Source organism: Suricata suricatta, chromosome 5 (assembly GCF_006229205.1).
Source record: "Suricata suricatta isolate VVHF042 chromosome 5, meerkat_22Aug2017_6uvM2_HiC, whole genome shotgun sequence".
Lineage (NCBI taxonomy): Eukaryota > Metazoa > Chordata > Mammalia > Carnivora > Herpestidae > Suricata > Suricata suricatta.
In genome coordinates, this window is record NC_043704.1 from 67955706 (window position 1) to 67974813 (window position 19108).

At 35.3% G+C, this 19108-nt stretch overlaps 1 protein-coding gene across 1 annotated transcript in view; it reads left to right on the forward strand.

Annotated features, from left to right (window-relative positions):
* SLC49A4 (solute carrier family 49 member 4) overlaps positions 1-19108 on the forward strand; it is an 80779-nt gene that overhangs the window by 34233 nt on the left and 27438 nt on the right. Inside the window, exons 4-5 of the mRNA XM_029939447.1 lie at positions 852-981; positions 9840-9948. Coding sequence (XP_029795307.1) covers positions 852-981; positions 9840-9948 — 239 coding nt within the window. The remainder of the gene's footprint in view (positions 1-851; positions 982-9839; positions 9949-19108) is intronic.

The window sequence follows — 19108 nt, forward strand, 5'->3', positions numbered from 1 at the left end:
AGGAACTTTTCCTTGTTAATGGGGCTGAACTAAGATTGTTTGGATGTTCATTTTACTAATAATTGCTTAATATTCTAATTAGCTAGCCTTTGTATTCATTAAAGTTTGCTATTTCTTGGTTTCTTATTTTTGGATGCCTTCCTGTTTTGTTCAAATTCCTCATACAGCCTATAAATTGAGTCTGTCCTAAACTGTACTCAAGAATATCCAGTCATTGATCAAATAACCAAATAAACTGATTGGGTCACTCTGTTAGTTAGGAATCTGACTTTGGCTTAGGGCATGACCTACAGTTAGGGAGTTGTAGCCCTGCATTGGGCTCTACAATGACGGTGCGGAGCCTACTTGGGATTTTCTCTCTCTGCTCCACCCCACTTGTTTCTCTCTCTGCCTCTCTCTCTCTCTCTCTCTCAAAAAATAAACTAAAAAAGAAAAACAAAAAACCTTCTCCTAGCCTGTTCCTACAATTTCTGTATCATATACTTTCTTTCTGAGTACAATACTTATTAGACAATCAACCTAGATCTGTTTCAAAATCCTCTAGTACAATACTGTTCATTTTTAATGTTTTCTCCACAGAGTAACATTTGTTTACTGTCTCAATTTTTTCATCTATATGGTATATACCATAGTATGACTTCTTACCCGACTTTTCACCTGCTTAAATTTATATCTTTTAATATCTTTTTTTTTCACAAGACTGAACTATCCTGGCTAGATACTATATATCACTTGTCTTTTTATGCCTAGCGCTTAGTTGATGATTTGTTGGATAAGTAAATACTTGAAACATTGAACTTTTTATGTTGTCTGGATAACATTATATTCTTTTTTTTCTTCCCTGCCCCCAGAATTTGGCGTTGTCTGCTTACTGTTTTGTGCCACACTAGCTTATTTCCCACCCCGGCCTCCACTTCCTCCCAGTGTTGCTGCAGCTAGCCAGCGGCTGAGTTATCGGCGGAGCTTTTGTAGATTATTAAGGTAAATATACTTCAAGGCACTGAGAGATTTTGACTAGCACCTTCAAGGTAATTTCACATTCAGTTAAGGTAATTTAAGATCATAATTTTTGAACAACCCATTGATCAGGTTGCAAATAATCGGTAAGATACTGATGAAAACCTCTATAATTTTTGCCTTTTCTACATGCCACCAATGCTATTATTATTACTTCATATTTTAAAAAGCAAAACTTTTATTTAAATAATTTTCTTTTATAAGGAAACATCACACAATACTATCTGTGGAGTCATGAATTTTATGTCTTTATTATATGTTTCCTAATATTTAAATTCTTTTTTCATTATATATTTCTTAATTCACATTAAAATAAACAAGTACTAGTCAGTACTAAGTGAATAAAATATAGAAAGTTTATTTACATTTCACCTAAAATTACTCGTCTCATACTGGGATCGTACTTTTAAAACTTAATATTTTTTACCTTCCTACCAAAGGTACATTCCTTGTGGCCAATATGTCGTCATAGCCGCTTTAGTAATATTGTCTCATAGGAATGTAATACGAGCCATATATGTAATTTTAAATTTTCTAATAGCCTCATTTAAAAAAAGTAAAAAAAAAAAAACAGTAAAATTAATTTTAATAGCATATTTTATTTAACCCAGTATATCAGAAGTACTGTTTTAATATGTAATAAATATTCAGTGTTATTGAGATATTTTATATTCTTTTATTCAAACCAAAGTTTTGAAATCCAGGTATATACTTTTAAACTTAAAGCATATCACAAGTCAGATGCTAAATTTTCACTAGAAATGCTTAGTCTGCATTGAAATTTCATTAACTCGACAATTGAAACAGTTCTCGTTGAGCAGTCTCGCACATTGCACTACTTCTCTAAAGTTCAAAACAACTATTTGCAGTATTTTAATATTTGAATCAACACATCTTTGATATTATTTGAAAAATCTTATATTATACAAGCAATTGTTGGGCCTTTAATGGAAGATATTTTGCTTCCATAAAATAGATTTAAAAGTTTTTTTCTCCATCATTTTTAACAAAATTCTCATGGCTAAAAACACTTTCGTTTACCATCTCTCCATCTAAAAATGGTTTTCTTTTTGTACAGGAATCCAAATCATTTTATAACTGACCAAAGTTATAAGTCAGTTTTAAAGTCAATTTAAAAAAATTGTTTTTTAGTGTTTGTTGGACATTTAATTTTGGTTTGGGGCAACTAATTTGTTTTTATTCCTGAATAAATTTCTGATGTAAAGAGGTCTTCTAGAAAATTTATTCTGTATCTGTTGAATGTGTCCCTTAATATTATCCACCTAATGGTCTTTAATTTTTTTTTAATTTTTGTTAATGTTTTTTTTTAAATAAAAATATTATTTATTTTTGAGAGATAGAGAGACAGAGCATGAACAGGCGAGGGGCAGGGAGAGAGGGAGACACAGAATCCAAAGCAAGCTCCAAACTCCAAGCTGTCAGCCCAGAGCTTGAATGGGGCTCAAACTCACAGACTATGAGATCATGACCTGAGCTGAAGTCAGACGCTCAGTCGACTGAGCCACCCAGGCTCCCAAATGGTCTTTACATTTTTTTTACACTGGCATTCATTTTGCTCTGCTACAACAGATTGCAGTTCCCATTCATTGTGAAATTTGCAACATACTTTCTTCTACTTGTTTTTTTTCTTTGTAAAATATTCAAATAAGCAAATTACAATGTTATGTCTATGTGGAACAAAAGTAATGAGAACTGAGTCAGTTCATTGACATCAAGAACAGTGACAGGTACTAATACTAGAAACAACACATGCTACACCCGCACGTTACAATAAAATCTTATCCGGTGCAGGACACCTGGGAGGCTCAGTCAGTTAAAGCATCTGACTATGGCTCAGGTCATGATCTCATGGTTTGTGGGTTTGAGCCCCACGTCCAGCTCTGTGCTGACAGCTTGGAGCCTGGAGCCAGCTTTAGATTCTGTGTCTCCCTCTCTTTCTGCCCCTTCACCACTCATGCTCTGTTTCTCTCTGTCTCAATAATAAATAAACATAAAAAAATTTAAAAAAAGAGAAATCTTGCCTAGTGTAGCAGTTAAAGTTAAATGTAGTCCTACCAAAAAAAAATTAGGTTGTGTTTAATGGGAAAGTACTTTTCACTGCTCCTGTTTCTTAAGTTTGGTTTAGGTTAGTTACGATAAAATAGAATGAAAAATTCAGTTGCACAGTTGCACTTGCCACATTTCGTGTGTTCAATAGCCACATCTGGCTTGTGGCTACTAAGTTAGACAGCATGGCTGTGTAACACTGTTTTTCAAACTTTGGTTCTCAGCCAACTAATTTAGTATACTGGTTGACCACCTTAAATAAAAAAGGAAAATAAAAAGTAGAATGAATTTAGAATGGAAATATCATTGTATCACCTGTAGTAAGGATACATATTTTTTGTGAGACTTTTGTTTCAGAATATATGTATGTGTATGTGGATAGATCACAAAGTAAACATATATTTCTTGTTTTGTAATACAATAGAAAGTTTTTAAAAACCACAACTAGTGGCACCTGGGTGGCTTAGTTGGTTAATCACCGGGCTCTTGACTTTGGGTGAAATCATCATCTCCCAGTTTGTGGGGTTGAGCCCCATGTCACGCCCTGTGCTGACAGTGCACAGCCTGAATATCCAATATTCTCTCTCTCTCTCTCTCTCTCCCCTCCCAAGATAAATAAATAAACTTAAAAAAAAAAAAAAGCCATATCTCTACAGGGGGCCTGGTTGGCTAAGTCAGTAGAGCATCTAAGTCTTGATCTCAGGGTTGTGAGTTCAAGCCCTATGCTGGGCATGGAGCCTACTTTAACAACAACAACAACAAAATACATCTCTACAGCGTTTAGTATATTGCCTTTCATATAATAGGCAAATTAAATATTAGTGAAATTGAATGGTGATCAGTGGCATATATTTGTAAGTTAACAGTTTAAAATGATAGTTATTTTAAGTTTATTTTGAGAAAGAGTATGAGCAGGGGAGCAACAGAGAGGGAGTGAGAATCCCAAGCAGGCTCTGCAGTGTCAGTGCAGAGCCCGACAAGGGGCTCGAACCCACAAACTGCAAAACCATGACCCAAGCAGAAACCGAGAGTCAGATGCCCAACTGACTGAGCCTCCCAGGCACCCTTAATATGATAGTTTTTTCTTTTAATGCTATTTAAATTGTTCTCCATGCGACCCCAGAGGTTAGATAGCAGTTAATAGAGCTGGAGAGGCAGGTTAGGCTGTATTCTGCCATACTAATAACTTGGACTAGTCTGTAGAAAATGAGGGGTCACTAAAGGATTTTAAGCTAAGGAGTGAGGGAGAAATTATTCTGACAAGGAAAAACAACCTAAAATTATCACTGTGACCACAGTGTATACCCTGGGTTTGCTTCTAATTACTCTACAATCAAGATCTTTATTCTCTATTTAAACTATAAAGTATAAGATCTTTCCTCTCTATAAAAAAAAACCCTTTTCACCAATGCCTAACATTACTTTGTTTCTTCCATTATTTGTCTGTTTTATTCTGCAGGATTGCCTGCTTCTCCCTTTGAGCTTTCTAGGGTAGTTCTTTGGACCTGCCATGCCCCATCCCCCTAGCCTATCAAGGTAATTTTCTCTAGCCCTTCAAAGGACACCTGATGGCATTACTTTCTAGATTAATCAGAATAACTACATTCTAATTCCCTTGCCTGAGGAAACAACAAAATTATTGGTTATGCTCCAAAGTTTTCACCACTATTATTTATTTACTACCCACATGATTCCCATGTCTTACTATGTGTTTAATCTGTGTAACCTAAGTAAGCCTCCCTCTCCCTTTATATATTAGTTTAGTGTTTGATGATGGTGGTTATTGTCTTTGCCTTTTAGACTCAAGAGTGGAGAGCTGAGTTGAATGTGTTTCTTCAGGGCTCAGGAGCTCATTTATTCATTTATTCATTCATTTGTTCATTTATTTATATTTCCCACTCCCATTTCCCTCCCCCTACCCAGGCCACCTCTCAAATCCATTTAATCTTTCTTTTTTTGCTTATTTAATTAACTTATTTTATTTTGCAATATATGTATTGTTTTCTAGTACTTGTGTTTATCTAAATGATGGCACATTATGTATCTCAGTCTGTGACTTTTTTTCATTAAACACTATACGGTTTTTTAAAATAGCTTTTCATTTTTGGAAGTTACAGGTAGAATAGTTAAATAGAATAGCATAACCCATATGTCCATAATCCAGCAGGAACAGTAACTGATTTATATCCAATATTGTTTCATCTGTAATCTACCCACTCCTCCACTTCTTGTATTATGAAGCAAATCCAAGATGGCCAATCAGCCATAAACATTTCAGTGTGTGTAATATGTTAGAAAGGTGGGGACTCTTTTAACAATGGTTTACTAATATCAAATGAAAGTTTAAATTTCCAACTGTCTCAAAAATGTTTTTTTAACAATTTGAGTAAGAATCCAAATTAGGTTCATGCATTGCACTTGGTTCAAATGCCTTTCTATCTCTCTTTTATTCCTTGTAATTTATTTATAGAGGAGTCAGCTCTTTTATCCCAAGGCCTGGATTTTGTTGATTGCCTCTTTGTGATATAGTCTGCCATGTTCCTCTGTCCTTTGTATTTCCTATAAATTGTTAGAGCTATGTTATGATTTTGGTTTTACAAGACTAATTTTTTCCATCAGGAGGCACATGATGTCTGAATAGCTTTCATTTTGTGATATTAGTGCTCCATTTTCTTTTCTTTTTTTTTTTTCTAATTTTTTGATGTTTATTTTAGAGAGAGAGAGACAGACAGTGTGAGCAGGGGATGAGCAGAGAGAGAGGGAGGCAGAATCTGAAGCAGACTCCAGGCTCTGAGCTGTCAGCACAGAGCCCAATACAGAGCTCAAACTCATGAACCGTAAGATCATGACCTGAGCTGAAGTCAGACACTTAACCAACTGAGCCACCCAGGTGCCCCAGCACTCCATTTTCAAGATGCATTCCTGTTGCAGTGTTTTTTTGACTCTGTAGTATGAAACCTTCACATTTTACCTACCCCTCTGGTTGTGTGTCCAGATTGCCTCCAATTCGTTATCACCACAAATCCTGTGGTGACATTCTAATATGAGTCACCATGGACGTGAGAATTCCTTTGGAAAATAGATCCCACAGCAAGATTTCTGGATCATGAGATATTTTAAGCTTAATTTGGCAAGTATTGCTAGATTATTCTAAAAAATGCCTGCCTTTTTCTATACCTCCATCAGCAGTGCCCCTTTTCCTACATGCCTACCAAACTTGGTATGCTTCATCTTCCTAATTTTTGCTAGTTTAGTAAGTATGAACTAACATATCTTTGGTTTAATTACATTTTCTGGTTATTAATAAGTTGGAGACACTCATGAAGTGATAGCTTGCCTTATGGGTTTCATCTATAAATTCCTCTTCATAGCTTCTATCCATTTCCTAATGGTAATTGCTTTGCTATCTTTTTCTTAATGATTTACATATTTTAGATATAAGCTCCTTGTATATTAAAAAATTTCAAATATCTATTCCCATTCTGTCATCTGCCTACAAATTTTGTCCATGGACTCCTTAATTATCAATTTTCTGGTTTTACGTTAACATTTGGGTATTCGACTCACCTAGAATCTACCTTAGTATGTGATATTAACTAATGATACAAGAGTTTGGAAGTTTTTTTCCCATAGGAGAAATGAGCACTACTTACTGAATAATTGTTAGCAGTTTGTTAGCTCACTGTTCCCCTCCATTGTGCTAGTTCTTGAGCCATTCCCATACTATTTTTTTATTACATCCTTGCAGTTTGTCTTTTTTTTTTTTGTTAATGTTTGAGAGAGGGAGACAGAGCGAGTGGGGGAGGGGCAGAGAGAGAGGGAGACACAGAATCTGAAGTAGACTCCAGGCTCTGAGCTGCCAGCATGGAGCCTGCTGTGGGAATTGAACCCCTGAACCATGAGATCGTGATCTGTGCTGAAGTCAGATGCTTACTTGACTGAGCCACCCAGGTGCCCTAGTTTCTCTTGATATGTGATAGGATAAGGGCTTCCTTTTTCATATTTTTTAAAAGGTAAGTTAGCTTTCCAAACACTTTTATTCTTCCATATAAACTTTAGAGCATGTTTCTTATGTTTCTAAAAAATTCATCTGGAACTTCAATAGTGATTTCATTAAATTTATAGATTAATTTGGGGTGAATTGACAGTATGGACCATCTTTCCATCTATTTAGATTATTTTCTATGTCTTTAACTAGATTAAAGGTTGCTCCTCCTCCCCCCACCGCCATAGAGATCTTAGACTTTTCTAGCTATTGTTAATAGTATGTAATTTTTATTACATTTTAAAAATTAAACTTTTAATTTTTTGAGATACTTATGGATTCACATGCAGTTGTAAGAAATAATACAGAAAGATAACGTGAACTCTTTACCCAGCTTCCCCCAATGACAACATCTTACAAAACTGTTGATAGTCTAGATACAGAACATTTCCATCATCACAAGGATTCCTTTGTTTTTCCCTCGTCCTTTAGTAGCTATATCTACTTCCCCACCATTCTACTCCTTAACACCTGGCAAACACTGATCTACTCTTCATTACTATAATGTCAGTTTGTTATGTAAATTGGTTTAAAAAAATAGAGAGAGAAGCAAACCAGGAAACAGACTCTTAACTATAGAGAACAAACTGAGGGTTCCTGGAAGGGAGGTGGGTGGGGGATGGGTTAAATGGGTGATGGACATTAAGGAGGACACTTGTGATGAGCACTGGGTGTTGTATGTAAGTGATGAATCACCAAGTTCTACACCTGAAACTAACTGAACATTAACTGGAATTTAAATAAAAACTTGAAAGAAAAACCCATAATTCTCTGGAGAGCCATCCAGGATGTTTTGTGTATGAGTAGTTACTCCTTTTTATTATTGAGTAGTATACCACGGTGTATACTAATTTGTGTAACTATTGACCTGTTGAAGGACATCTGGGTTGATTTTGGTGTTTTTGTTTTGGGGTGAGGTTTTTTTTGGCTATTGTAAACTAACATTTGTATATAGATTTTTGCTATGAACATAGGTTTTAATTTCTCTGGGATAAATTTCCAGGAGTGTAATTGCTGGATTATATGGTAGTTGCATATTTAGTTTTTTAAAAAACCTGCCAGGCTATTTTCCAGAGTAATTGTGCCATTTTTCATTACCACAAGCAATATACAAGTTATCTAGTTTGGGGGCATCTTCACCAGATTTTGGTGTTATCACTATGTTTTTGTTTTAGTCCTTTTGATAGGAATGTAGAAGTACAATCTCTGTAGAAGAGAGTTGACATTATCTAGTAAAGTCACAAATACACATCCTCTTGTGACATGGGAGTTGCACTTCTAGTAGTCACTTCTCCAAGTGTACTAGTGCAGATGTGAAATGACTGTAAGAGCAAAGGAATAAATTTATATATTTATATATACAATATATAATAAAAATATATCTCTCTCTTGGGGCTGGTTAAATAAATTATTATATACGAACATGATGGAGTACTACCCAGCTCTAAGAAAGAATAAGGAAGCTCTGTCAACAGACTATGGAAGAGTTCTAAGACTTATTAAGTTAAAAGAATAAAATTCAGCAAATGGTTGTAATATAGTGCCATTTATGTAAAAATATTGGGGAAAGAATACATATACAATTATGAATATATTTAATATGCACATGTATAAAATAACATGTAATGAGTATATATACAAATTTATATAATATATATACATACATATATATATGTATATATATAGTCTTATATATTTTGAAATGTTTCTGAGAAATTGTCCAAGAAAGCAAGAACATTGGCAATTGTGGGAAGAGGGGAATGGAGTAAGAGGGACGTGTTTTCCCATATTTTTGTACCTTTTCTGGTTTGAGCCATTTGCTTTGTATTGCCTATTAAAATCTTTGACTAATTCAAACTTAAAAAAATTTTTAATGTTTATTTTTGAGAGAAAGAGACAAAAGGGAGACATAGAACCCAAAGCAGACTTCAGGCTCTGAGCTGTCAGCACAGAGCCCGACGTGAGGCTTGAAACCATGAACTGTGAGTTCATGATCTGAGCTGAGGTCAAACATTTACCCTGCCGAGCCACCCAGGTACCCCAACAAACTTTAATAGCAATGAAACAAAAGTTAAAACAGGTCTCTGAAAATAATAAAAGTAGCAAATTATGTATTTTTAATCTTTGGGGTTTTTCCCTCCACTTAGTTTACATAGAGAAATAGTAATTTAGCCTATACCTGCTCATTCAATGAAATAATGTTGGTAACTCATCTATATGATAAACTTTAACAATTTTAAACAATATGAACACAAAATATTTTTATGAAAACAATGAAATTTAAAGACCTTTGAACTTATTAACAAACTATTAACAAACTAAATATTTTCTATTTCTGATTCTGATATTCCAATTTCCAAATGACTTATATTTTTCATGAGTAAGAATTTAAATTCAGGGGCACCTGGGTGGCTCTGTCAGCTGAATGTCTAACTCTTGGTTTCAGCTCAGGTCATGATCCTAGGGTCATAGGATCAAGCCCCACGCTGGACTCTGTGCTAAGCATGGAGCCTGTTTAGGATTCTCTTTTTCTGTCTGCCTCTCTCCCCACCTTGTGCTGGCTGGCTCTCTCTCTCTCTCTCTCTCTCTCTCTCTCTCTCTCTCTCTCAAAAATAAATAAATAAAGGCATAAAGAAAGTAATTCTACTTGCTTTAAAAAAACTTAAATTCAAGATTTTGAATCTATAATACTTTCTTTTCTCACTTACAGCAATATGAGATTTTTGATGATTGCTTTAGCATATGCCATACCACTTGGTGTATTTGCTGGCTGGTCTGGAGTTCTGGACTTAATTTTAACACCAGTGCATGTCAGTCAAGTAAGTATTTCCTTTCTTTATATGTTGTAGATATTTTTCAGTACATTTAAATTTTAAATGCTGTCTGTGTGTTCTTGGTTTAAATGTCAAGGCCTGGGTAAACATTATCTGATAGCATTGTTGAAAAAGCAAGATTCTAGGGCGCCTGAGTGGCTCAGTAAGTTAAGCGTCGGACCCTTAATCTTGGCTCAGGTCATGATTTCACAGTTCATCAGATCAAGCCCTGCTTTGGGCTCTGCACTGACAGTGTGGAACCTGCTTGGGAGTCTCTCTCTCTTCTCTCTGTCCCTCCCTGGCTCGTGCTTGCTCCCTCTCTCTCTCTCTCTCTCTTTCAAAAATAAATAAATAAACTTTAAAAAAATAAATTAATTAAATCCTTGGGGCGCCTAGGTGGCTCAGTCAGTTAAGCTTCTGACTTTGCTTCAGGTCATGGTCTCAAGGTTTCTGAGTTTGAGCCCCAAACTCATTGGGCTCTGTGCTGACAGCTCAGAGCCTGGAGGCTGCTTTGAATTCTATGTCTCCCTCTCTCTCTACTTTCCCCTCTCATGTTTCTCTCTTTCTCTCTCAAAAGTAAATAAATGTTTAAAAAAATTTTTTTAATCCTTTTGAAATAGTTAAAAATAATATTGATTTTCTTCCTGGATTTTGTTAACAGCCATGAAGTTTACATTTATTTGGCTATTATTAATGATGCTAATAAACAGAAAAATAAAGAAGGAAAATCTTCCTTTGTTGACTCCATCCTAATCTTGCTTCATACTTTATAAAGAAGATTAAAATTCCATCATCAAATAATATAGCTAATGCAGACATCTAATTTCTCACTTTCTCCCTTGTCTCAGAATAAGGGTACCTCATTTTTAAAAAAATAACCATGTAACCTGTATGATTCAGGCCATGTATTCCTTTTCCTTACTTCCAGATAGCATGGTAAAAAAGGGTAGAAGGATTGGGAGGGGAAAATGGAAGCAATCTAGCACATTTGTGTGATATTCCATTGTATGAATGAACAACAGTTTTCCATTCTACTTTTGAAGAGCATTTGGATTGTTTCCAGTTTTTGACTGTCACAGTCATAAACAATGCTGTATGAATATTATCATACATGTTACTTGATGCACCTCTATACACATTTCTGTTGGATATATAGCTCGGAATAGAATTGTTGGTTATAGTATATTCCTGGTTTGGTAGATGATGCCAGACTTCCCCAAAGTGGTTGTAAGAGTTTATAGTTTTAGCAGCAGGACATGAAATTTTTCATTCCTCCACATCTTTACCAACACTTGGCAATGTTAGTCTTTTTTATTTAATGTTCATTTTTGAGAGATAGCATGAGTGGGGGAAGGACAGAGAGAAATAGGGACAGAGAATCCTAAGCGGGCTCTGTGCTGACAGCAGAGAACCCAGTGCAGGCTCAAACTCATGCGAGATCATGACCTGAGCCAAAGTTCGTTGCATAACTGACCAAGCCACCCAGGTGCCCAAGTCTTTTTAAAGTTAGAAATACTGGCCTCCTGGGTGGCTCAGTCAGTTGAGCATCAGACTAAGGCTCGGGTCATGATCTCACAGTTTGTGGGTTTGAGCTCCACATCAAGCACTGTGCTGACAGCTCGGGGCCTGGAGTCTGCTTTAGATTCTTTGTCTCCATCTCTCTCAGCCCTCCCCTCTCATGTTCTGTCTGTCTGTCTGTCTGTCTCTCTCTCAAAAATAAACATTGAAAAATATTAAGTTACAAATGCTAATGGCTGTTCAGTTTTATGCCGTTATAGTGGTATCTTTTTGTTTGATATTTGAATATCCTTTTTTGTGACACACCTGTTCAAGTCTCTTGCCCACCATTGGGCTGCCTTTTTCTTATTGATCGTAAAGAAGAAAGCTCTGCAGGGCGGCTGGGTGGCTCAGTCTGTTAAGCATCCGACTCTTGACTTCAGCCCAGGTCATGATCTCACGGTCATGGGATTGAGCCCCACATCAGGCTGCGTGCTGACGGTGCGGAGCCTGCTTGTGAACTTCTCTCTCCCTCTTTCTGCCCCTCCCATGCACACATTCCCTCTCTCTCAAAATAAATAAACTTTTTTTTAAGTACTAAAATATATTTTTAAGTATTGTGCAAAAGGGAGCTTCCCAGAGGACTGTGGGGTTCTCAGCACATCTTGGCTGAGAAATGGACTGCACATGTAAAAGGCAAAGCTATTAAAGGCTTAACAGAAAGATTGCTATGAGGTTGAAAGCAGAACGAATACAGTAAAGGGTAAGCAGTGCTGGGCTCTTAGAATTCTAGCTCAACCAGAAGGGTAATACCTCATTAACACCTTGTCAATGCCTTGGGCTTCTGCTAAGACACGGAATCTAGGCCAAAATTAAAAATCAAGAAGCATGTTCTAGGTAAACTAAGGTCTGTTCTGCTTAGACACACAATACACAAGACCTAAAACAAGCCCTGACAAAAAATCTGCAGAGGAGACAATTTGGAGATTGAGTCCTACCGAGGGAGGGGATCTTGAGAAACCTTTAGATTTCTACTTATCTTCCTTAATAAAACACAAAATCAAGCCTACCGAAGTTTAAGGTGGCGGGTTATTACTTGAACTGCCTACTAATACAAAAATCAACCATTTTAGAGAAAGATAAAAAGATCCAGAATCTTTACATTGTGTCATCCACAGCATGTACTATACTATTAAAAAAAAAATAGATAGGAAAATCTGACCCATATTTTTAAAAGGATGTATTGAATAGAAACCAACTCAAAGAGAGCCCCCATGTTGGACATCAGAGACTATAATGCAAAGAGTGAAAGAGTAAGAGAAATCTTTGCTTGCTCAGAGTTTATGAGTATATTCCCCTAAGTTATCTGTAGAACTATGTTGTCTGGTACAGTAACCACTAACCAATTATAGCTATTTAATTTGAAATTTAAATGAGTTGGGATGAAATAAAAATAAAATCCACTTCCTCAGTGGCCACCTACTGGCCACCTTTCAGGGGCTCAGTCACCACTTGTGACTCATGGCTGCCATATTTTGGATAGTGCAGATACAGAACATATCTGTCATAGAAAGCACTGTTGGACCGTGCTATTCTAGAAGCTTTATCATTATTTCTGTCACATTTAAACCTAGAATTGAATTTTGTGCTCGTTATAAAGTAGGGATTAGGCTTCTCTTTTTCCCCATGTAGGTATCCATTAACCTGGTATCAGTTTTTGAAAAGATTATGCTTTTCTCATTGTACTCTAGTGTCGTCTTTGTCATAATGAAGTGCCCTTATGGGCACAGATGTGTTTCTAAACTATTTTTTCCCTTCTAATCTATTGGCCTGTCTTTGTGCCAATACCCAAGTGTCTCGAGTGTTTTAGTGTTATAATAAGTTTTGGTATTTTATAGAATGAATATGCCCCTTTATTGGGATTTTGACTCAAAGTTTTTGAATCTAGAGATCACTTTGAAAAGTAACGTCTTTATAATACTGAGCCCTCCAAACCATGTTCATTGTATTTCTGTACATTTACTAAAGTCCTGATGTCTCTGAGTGATGCTTTATAATTTTCTGCAAAGGCATCTTCTATGTATTTATTAGATTCATTCCCAGGTATTTGATATTTTCTGAAGCTATTGTAATTGGTATCTTGAAAATTTTTTCTTTTCTGGGACACCTGGCTGGCTTAGTCAGTAGAGCATATGACTCTTGGTCTTAGTGTTGTGAGTTCAAGTTCCACAATGGATGTAGAGCTTACTTAAAATTTTATTTTCTCTTGGCTGGTGTATGGAAGTATAGTTTACTTTTGCAAGGATTTGAAATACATGACCTTGTATCCAACATCCTTGTTAAATTTGCTTACTTATTGTAGTAATTCACCAGCAGATACTTTGGCCTCTTTACATAGACATACACTCATCAGTTGTCACTGATGACAAGTAGATGGAGAAAAATACATTTAATAAAATTCAACACTTGAAATAATCATATGATTTTTCTCTTTCAAATTTCTAATGTGACAAATTACATTTATTGATTATTAAATGTTAATCCACCTTGCATTCCTATACCAAATCCTATTTGTCAGGGACTTACTATACTTTCTATATCACTGGATTCATATGTTCATGTTTTATTTAGGATTGTTTACATTTATGCTCATGTATGAGATTGGACTCTAGTTTTCTTTTCTTTTCCTATCCTTTAAATTTTAGTAGCAAGGTTTTTACCAGTCTCCAAAAACAAATAAGGAAGCATTTTTTCCCCCTCAGTTATCAGAAGAGTTTGTGTAATCTTGGTGGTTTGGGACTTTGTTTTTTCCCTAAATATTTGGTAGAATTTATTGATATAACCAGTTAGCCTTCTTGTAAAAGAGTTGTTAATATAGGTTCAGTTTATTCAGTAATTATACCATGACTCTGATTTCCCATTTATTCATACATCAATTTTAATAGTACTTTTAAAAAATTTGTTCGTGTCATCTCACTTATCAAATTTATTGGTAAGAAGTTCTTCAGAGTATCATCTGATGATTTTATTAGGTCTCCAGGATAAGACATTGTGTCATTCTAGCTACTGATTATCTATGTATCTTCTTTCTCATTTTTTTCCTTTGATAATTTCATCAGTGTCTCGTTAATGAATCCATGAATCCTTTTCTATTTCATCAACTTCTGATTTTATATCTTTATGTTTTTCTATTCTGTTTTTTTTTTTTGAGGGAAGGTATTTTGCTCTTCTTATTCTAACATTTTCTTTAATTTTTTTAAAGTGTTTTTGTTTATTTTAGAGAGAGAGAGAGAAAGTAAGCAGGGCAGAGAGACAGGGAGACACCGAATCTGAAGCAGGCTCCAGGCTCTAGGTTGTCAGCACAGAGCCCAACATGGGGCCTAAACCCATGAACCATGAGATCATGACCTGGGCTGAAGTCGAACACTTAACCAATTGAGCCACCCAAGTGCCCCTCTAACTTTGTGATATAAATGCTTAGGTCTTTAGTTTTTAGGTTTTCTTTTTAATGTGTGCATTTCAAAGCTATGTATTTCCTTTTAAATATAGCTTTATCTTTATTCCATAAGTTTTGCTAAGCAGGATTTTCATTATTATTCAATTTCAAATGTTTTCTAATTTCCATAGTTGTTTCACTTTGAACCATGGGTTATTTAGAAGAACATTTTCTTAATCTATAAACTCTTGAAGATTCTCTGGTTCTTTTTTTTTTTTAATTTGTAACTAAATTGCATAAATGTGGTCTATATTTTCAAATTTGTTGGCCCAGTGTATGGTCAACTATATTCTATAATTCTTGAATATGGTGTTATATTTTAAGATTATGTAATTAAGTGCATGTAAATCTAGAATTATAATATTTGACCATTGAAGTTAACTCTCCTTCTCTATGAACTGTTATTTATATCAAGTGATGCTTTTGCCATAAAGCTTATAAGTTACACCAGCTTTCTCTTGACTAGTGTTTATATGTTATATCTTTTTATATTTCTTTACTTTTAGGCTTTCTCTAGGTATACCTCTTATAAGCAGCATATCCTTTTTTAAAATTTAATCCAGTTTGATAATCTTTGTGTTTTAATTATAGTATTTAGTCCATTTATATTTAATATAATTATTGATAAATTTGTGTCTAGATCTACTGTCTTATTATTAGTTTCATTTTGTTCAGTCTAGTCTTTCCTTTTTTCTTCTTTCTTACCTTCTTCTGGATTAAGTAATTTTCACTATTTTGTCTTCCTCTTCTATAGGCTTGATAGTTATAATCTCTTTTACTATTTAGTGGTTACCCTAGAAAGTAGAGAATGCTCTTGTGATTTATCAACATCAATTATAGATTAGAACTTTCACCTCTTCCAAGATAGCCCAAAATCCATAGAACCTTTTAACATTATTTAACCTTCTATACTCTTTTGCATTATCATCATGTTTTACACTGCACAAGGCATTATTATTATTGTTTATATAGTATTTAATGAGATTCACCTTCATATTTCCCCATTTTGTTGCTCTTCATCTCTTCCTTTATCTACAGTCTTCTATCTGTGATCACATTTCTTCTGTCTATAAAGCACCTTTTAGTATGTATGTGGTCTGATTTTTGTGCAGGTCTGCTTGCGACAAAGTCTCTTGTTAGGGGGTTCGTTCCTTATTTTCACCTGAAAATACCATCATTTCAGCTTCATGTTTGAGGATTATTTTTATTGGGACATAGAATTCATGATTGCCATTTATTATCTTTTGGTTCTTTGAAAATATCCCATTTTCTTCTGGCTTCGAAGAAGTCAGCTCTTAAGTTTAATGTTTGCTGCATTTAAGGTCTTTTCTTTGTCTTTGGTTTCAGCAGTTTTACTATGATATAACTAGGTGGTGACTTTTTTGAAATTTATTCTTCTTGAGGTTTGTAGGACTTCCTGAACCTATAACTTGATGTCTGTCATCAGTGTCTGAAAATTATTTCTTTTTTTCTTTCTTTTTTTTAGTTTCTTTTTTGAGGGGTGTGGGAGGGACAGAGAGACAGGAAGAGAAAGAGCCTGATGTGGGAACTTAAACCCTTGAACCATGAGATCATGACCTGAGCTAAAATCAAGAGTTAGACACTTAACCAACTGAGCCACCGAGGCACCCCAGTGTCTGAAAATTCTTAGCTAGTATCCCTTAAATTCTATTTTCTCTAATTTCCTTTGGAGACTCTATATTAATGTTATACCTTCACACTGTATTTCCTATGTCTTTTACTCTGTTCTGAATTTTCTATCCTTTTGCCTTTCTCTGCTTCAGATTGGCTATTTTATCTAGCCTTTCTTCAACTCACTATTTCAGTTTTCAGCTCTAATATTCTGTTAAACACATCTGTGAGTTGTTAATTTCAGTTACTATATTTTTAAGTTATAAAGTTTTTATTTGATTCTTTTTTATAGTTTCCAAGTCTCTGTAAAGTGCTTGATCTTTTACTTTTTCAAATTTTTAAAAATAGTTGCTTAAAGTCTTATCATTCCTTGATCTGGATCCCCTGTGGGTCTTGTTTTATTTGTGGTATTCATTTATGTTTTTTTATGTCCTTATATGTTCCGTTATTTTTGACTGAGTGCCAGACATAGTATATAAAAATTGTAGAGATTATTTAAGCTTCAAGGTGATGTTATTTAACTCCGGGAAGAACTTATGTTTTCTCTTACAGAAGTGTATGGATCATTTAATTCAGCTTCAAGAATTGAGATTTTAAAGCTGGGCTTCAGTACCACAGAATACTGTTCTATTTCCATAGCACAGTACTCTTAGATACAGCTCTTCAAAGTTACCATCTAAAGGCTGGGGTTTTTACAAGGCCACCCACTCAATAAGTTTTTTCTTTCCTAAGTCAGCAGGCTATTGATAACTGTCAGCCCCTTATCTACCTTTTCTGAAATCAGATACCCCAAAGAGAACCAGGCTTTATCTTTCTGGGTTTCCTATCCATTTTACATCATGGTTGCATAATTTCATAATTCTGAATTACCTTCTGGACCCTCTGATGCCATCAGATAGATTTTCTCCTAGATTCTCTAATTTTCAACCAATATTTCAATCCAGATTACCTAGTGTACCTTCACCAGAAGAAGAAGGTCTTCCTTTAATTTTCTAACTTATTTATCTGGGTGTCAGGTATTCCAAGCATGTTCAATACCAAGAAAGAAAAGTGTAGTGCCCATTTAAATGATTCTGATTTTGCAGATCTTATGCTTTACGTTATAAATCCTGAGAAGCCCTTTCAAGTATCTCTGTCTGTATAAACTCTGAGAGATCGAGAGACCAAGAATTACACCAGGTATTAAATGAAATGAAATGTAAAATTAAATGATAGCAAAAAAATATTTTTAAGAAAAAATTTTTTAATTAAATAGTGCTTAGAATGTTATTAACTAAAGCAAATGTCATGAACAAAGGAAGCAGAAAAGCACAAATGGCCTAAAAGGACCAGGATCAGTACATTCAGATGCACAGTGGTTCTTAGCCTAACACAGAGCCCCCCACTCAACAAGGATACATGGAAATGTTTGGGAGGGCCTAATAGCATTAAGTGGGCCTTAGACAGTGGATATTGAATGCTCTGCAATGAGAGGGGCAGTTATGCAGAACAGAGAATTCTCTTGCCCCAAATGCCAATAATACGGAAAAAAAAATGTAGAGATGAATTAACTTCAGGCTGTTCTCTTTCTCCAAAGAGTGCTTATCTTTGCTCTGACACCAAACACTGTTAAGTGATGGTATTGCTTAGAGTAGGCTAAGCTGCTATGAGAAGTAGAATCTCAAAATTCTGGGGCTTAAGAAATTTATATCTCATTTAAGTAGCATTCTCGGACAGTTCTTTGCATAATAACCTAGGAAAATTACGCACAGTTTAGATAACTTTTCCTCACACTGATTTAGAGACCTAGGTTGCTTCTTTTCACTTTGCAGCAATCTTGTTTTCTAAGACCGTGTTGTTGTATGCATCAGTTGGGTGGGTGACTACATTCAAAATCTAGCTGTCAAAGAGGGAAAGAAAGCCTGAAGGAGCCATACAGCTGTCCTCCAGATTCTAGCCTACAGGTGGCACACCTTAATTCTGCCCACTTCCATTGGGAACTTAGTCACCGAGTCATATGTAATTGAATGGGACCTGGGCCATATAATCCAGCTAAGTGCCCAGGTAGAAGATCACATATTTTGCTAAACAGGTATAATGAAAACTACTAATAAAAGGTAGAAGTTAGTTTGGGCAGCTCTCAGTGCCAGGTCAAGTTTGGACGTGACCCTGTAACCACAGTGAAAGCTGTTAACTATTTCTGAGCAAGAAAGTGGAATAGATGGGATAATTATTCTGGCAATAGTGGACAGAATAGATTGTGGAGATCATTTAGGAAGCTATTACATGAGTCCAGAAGTAAGAACTAAGGTAGTAAGGAAGCCTGGTGGCCATGGAAAGGGAAAGAGGAGACAAAGTGCACTGATATTGTTAGGGACACATGGAATTCCAATGGTAACCTCTAACATGTATTGAACATTATACACATATTAATTTATTTAAGTATCAAAAAAGAAAAAAACCTCCTGTTATCATTTTAATAATGGGGAATTGAGACCTACAGCATGAATTTGGACAGAAGCCAAGTAATAACAGGAGTTAAAGATACATGAATGATGGGTA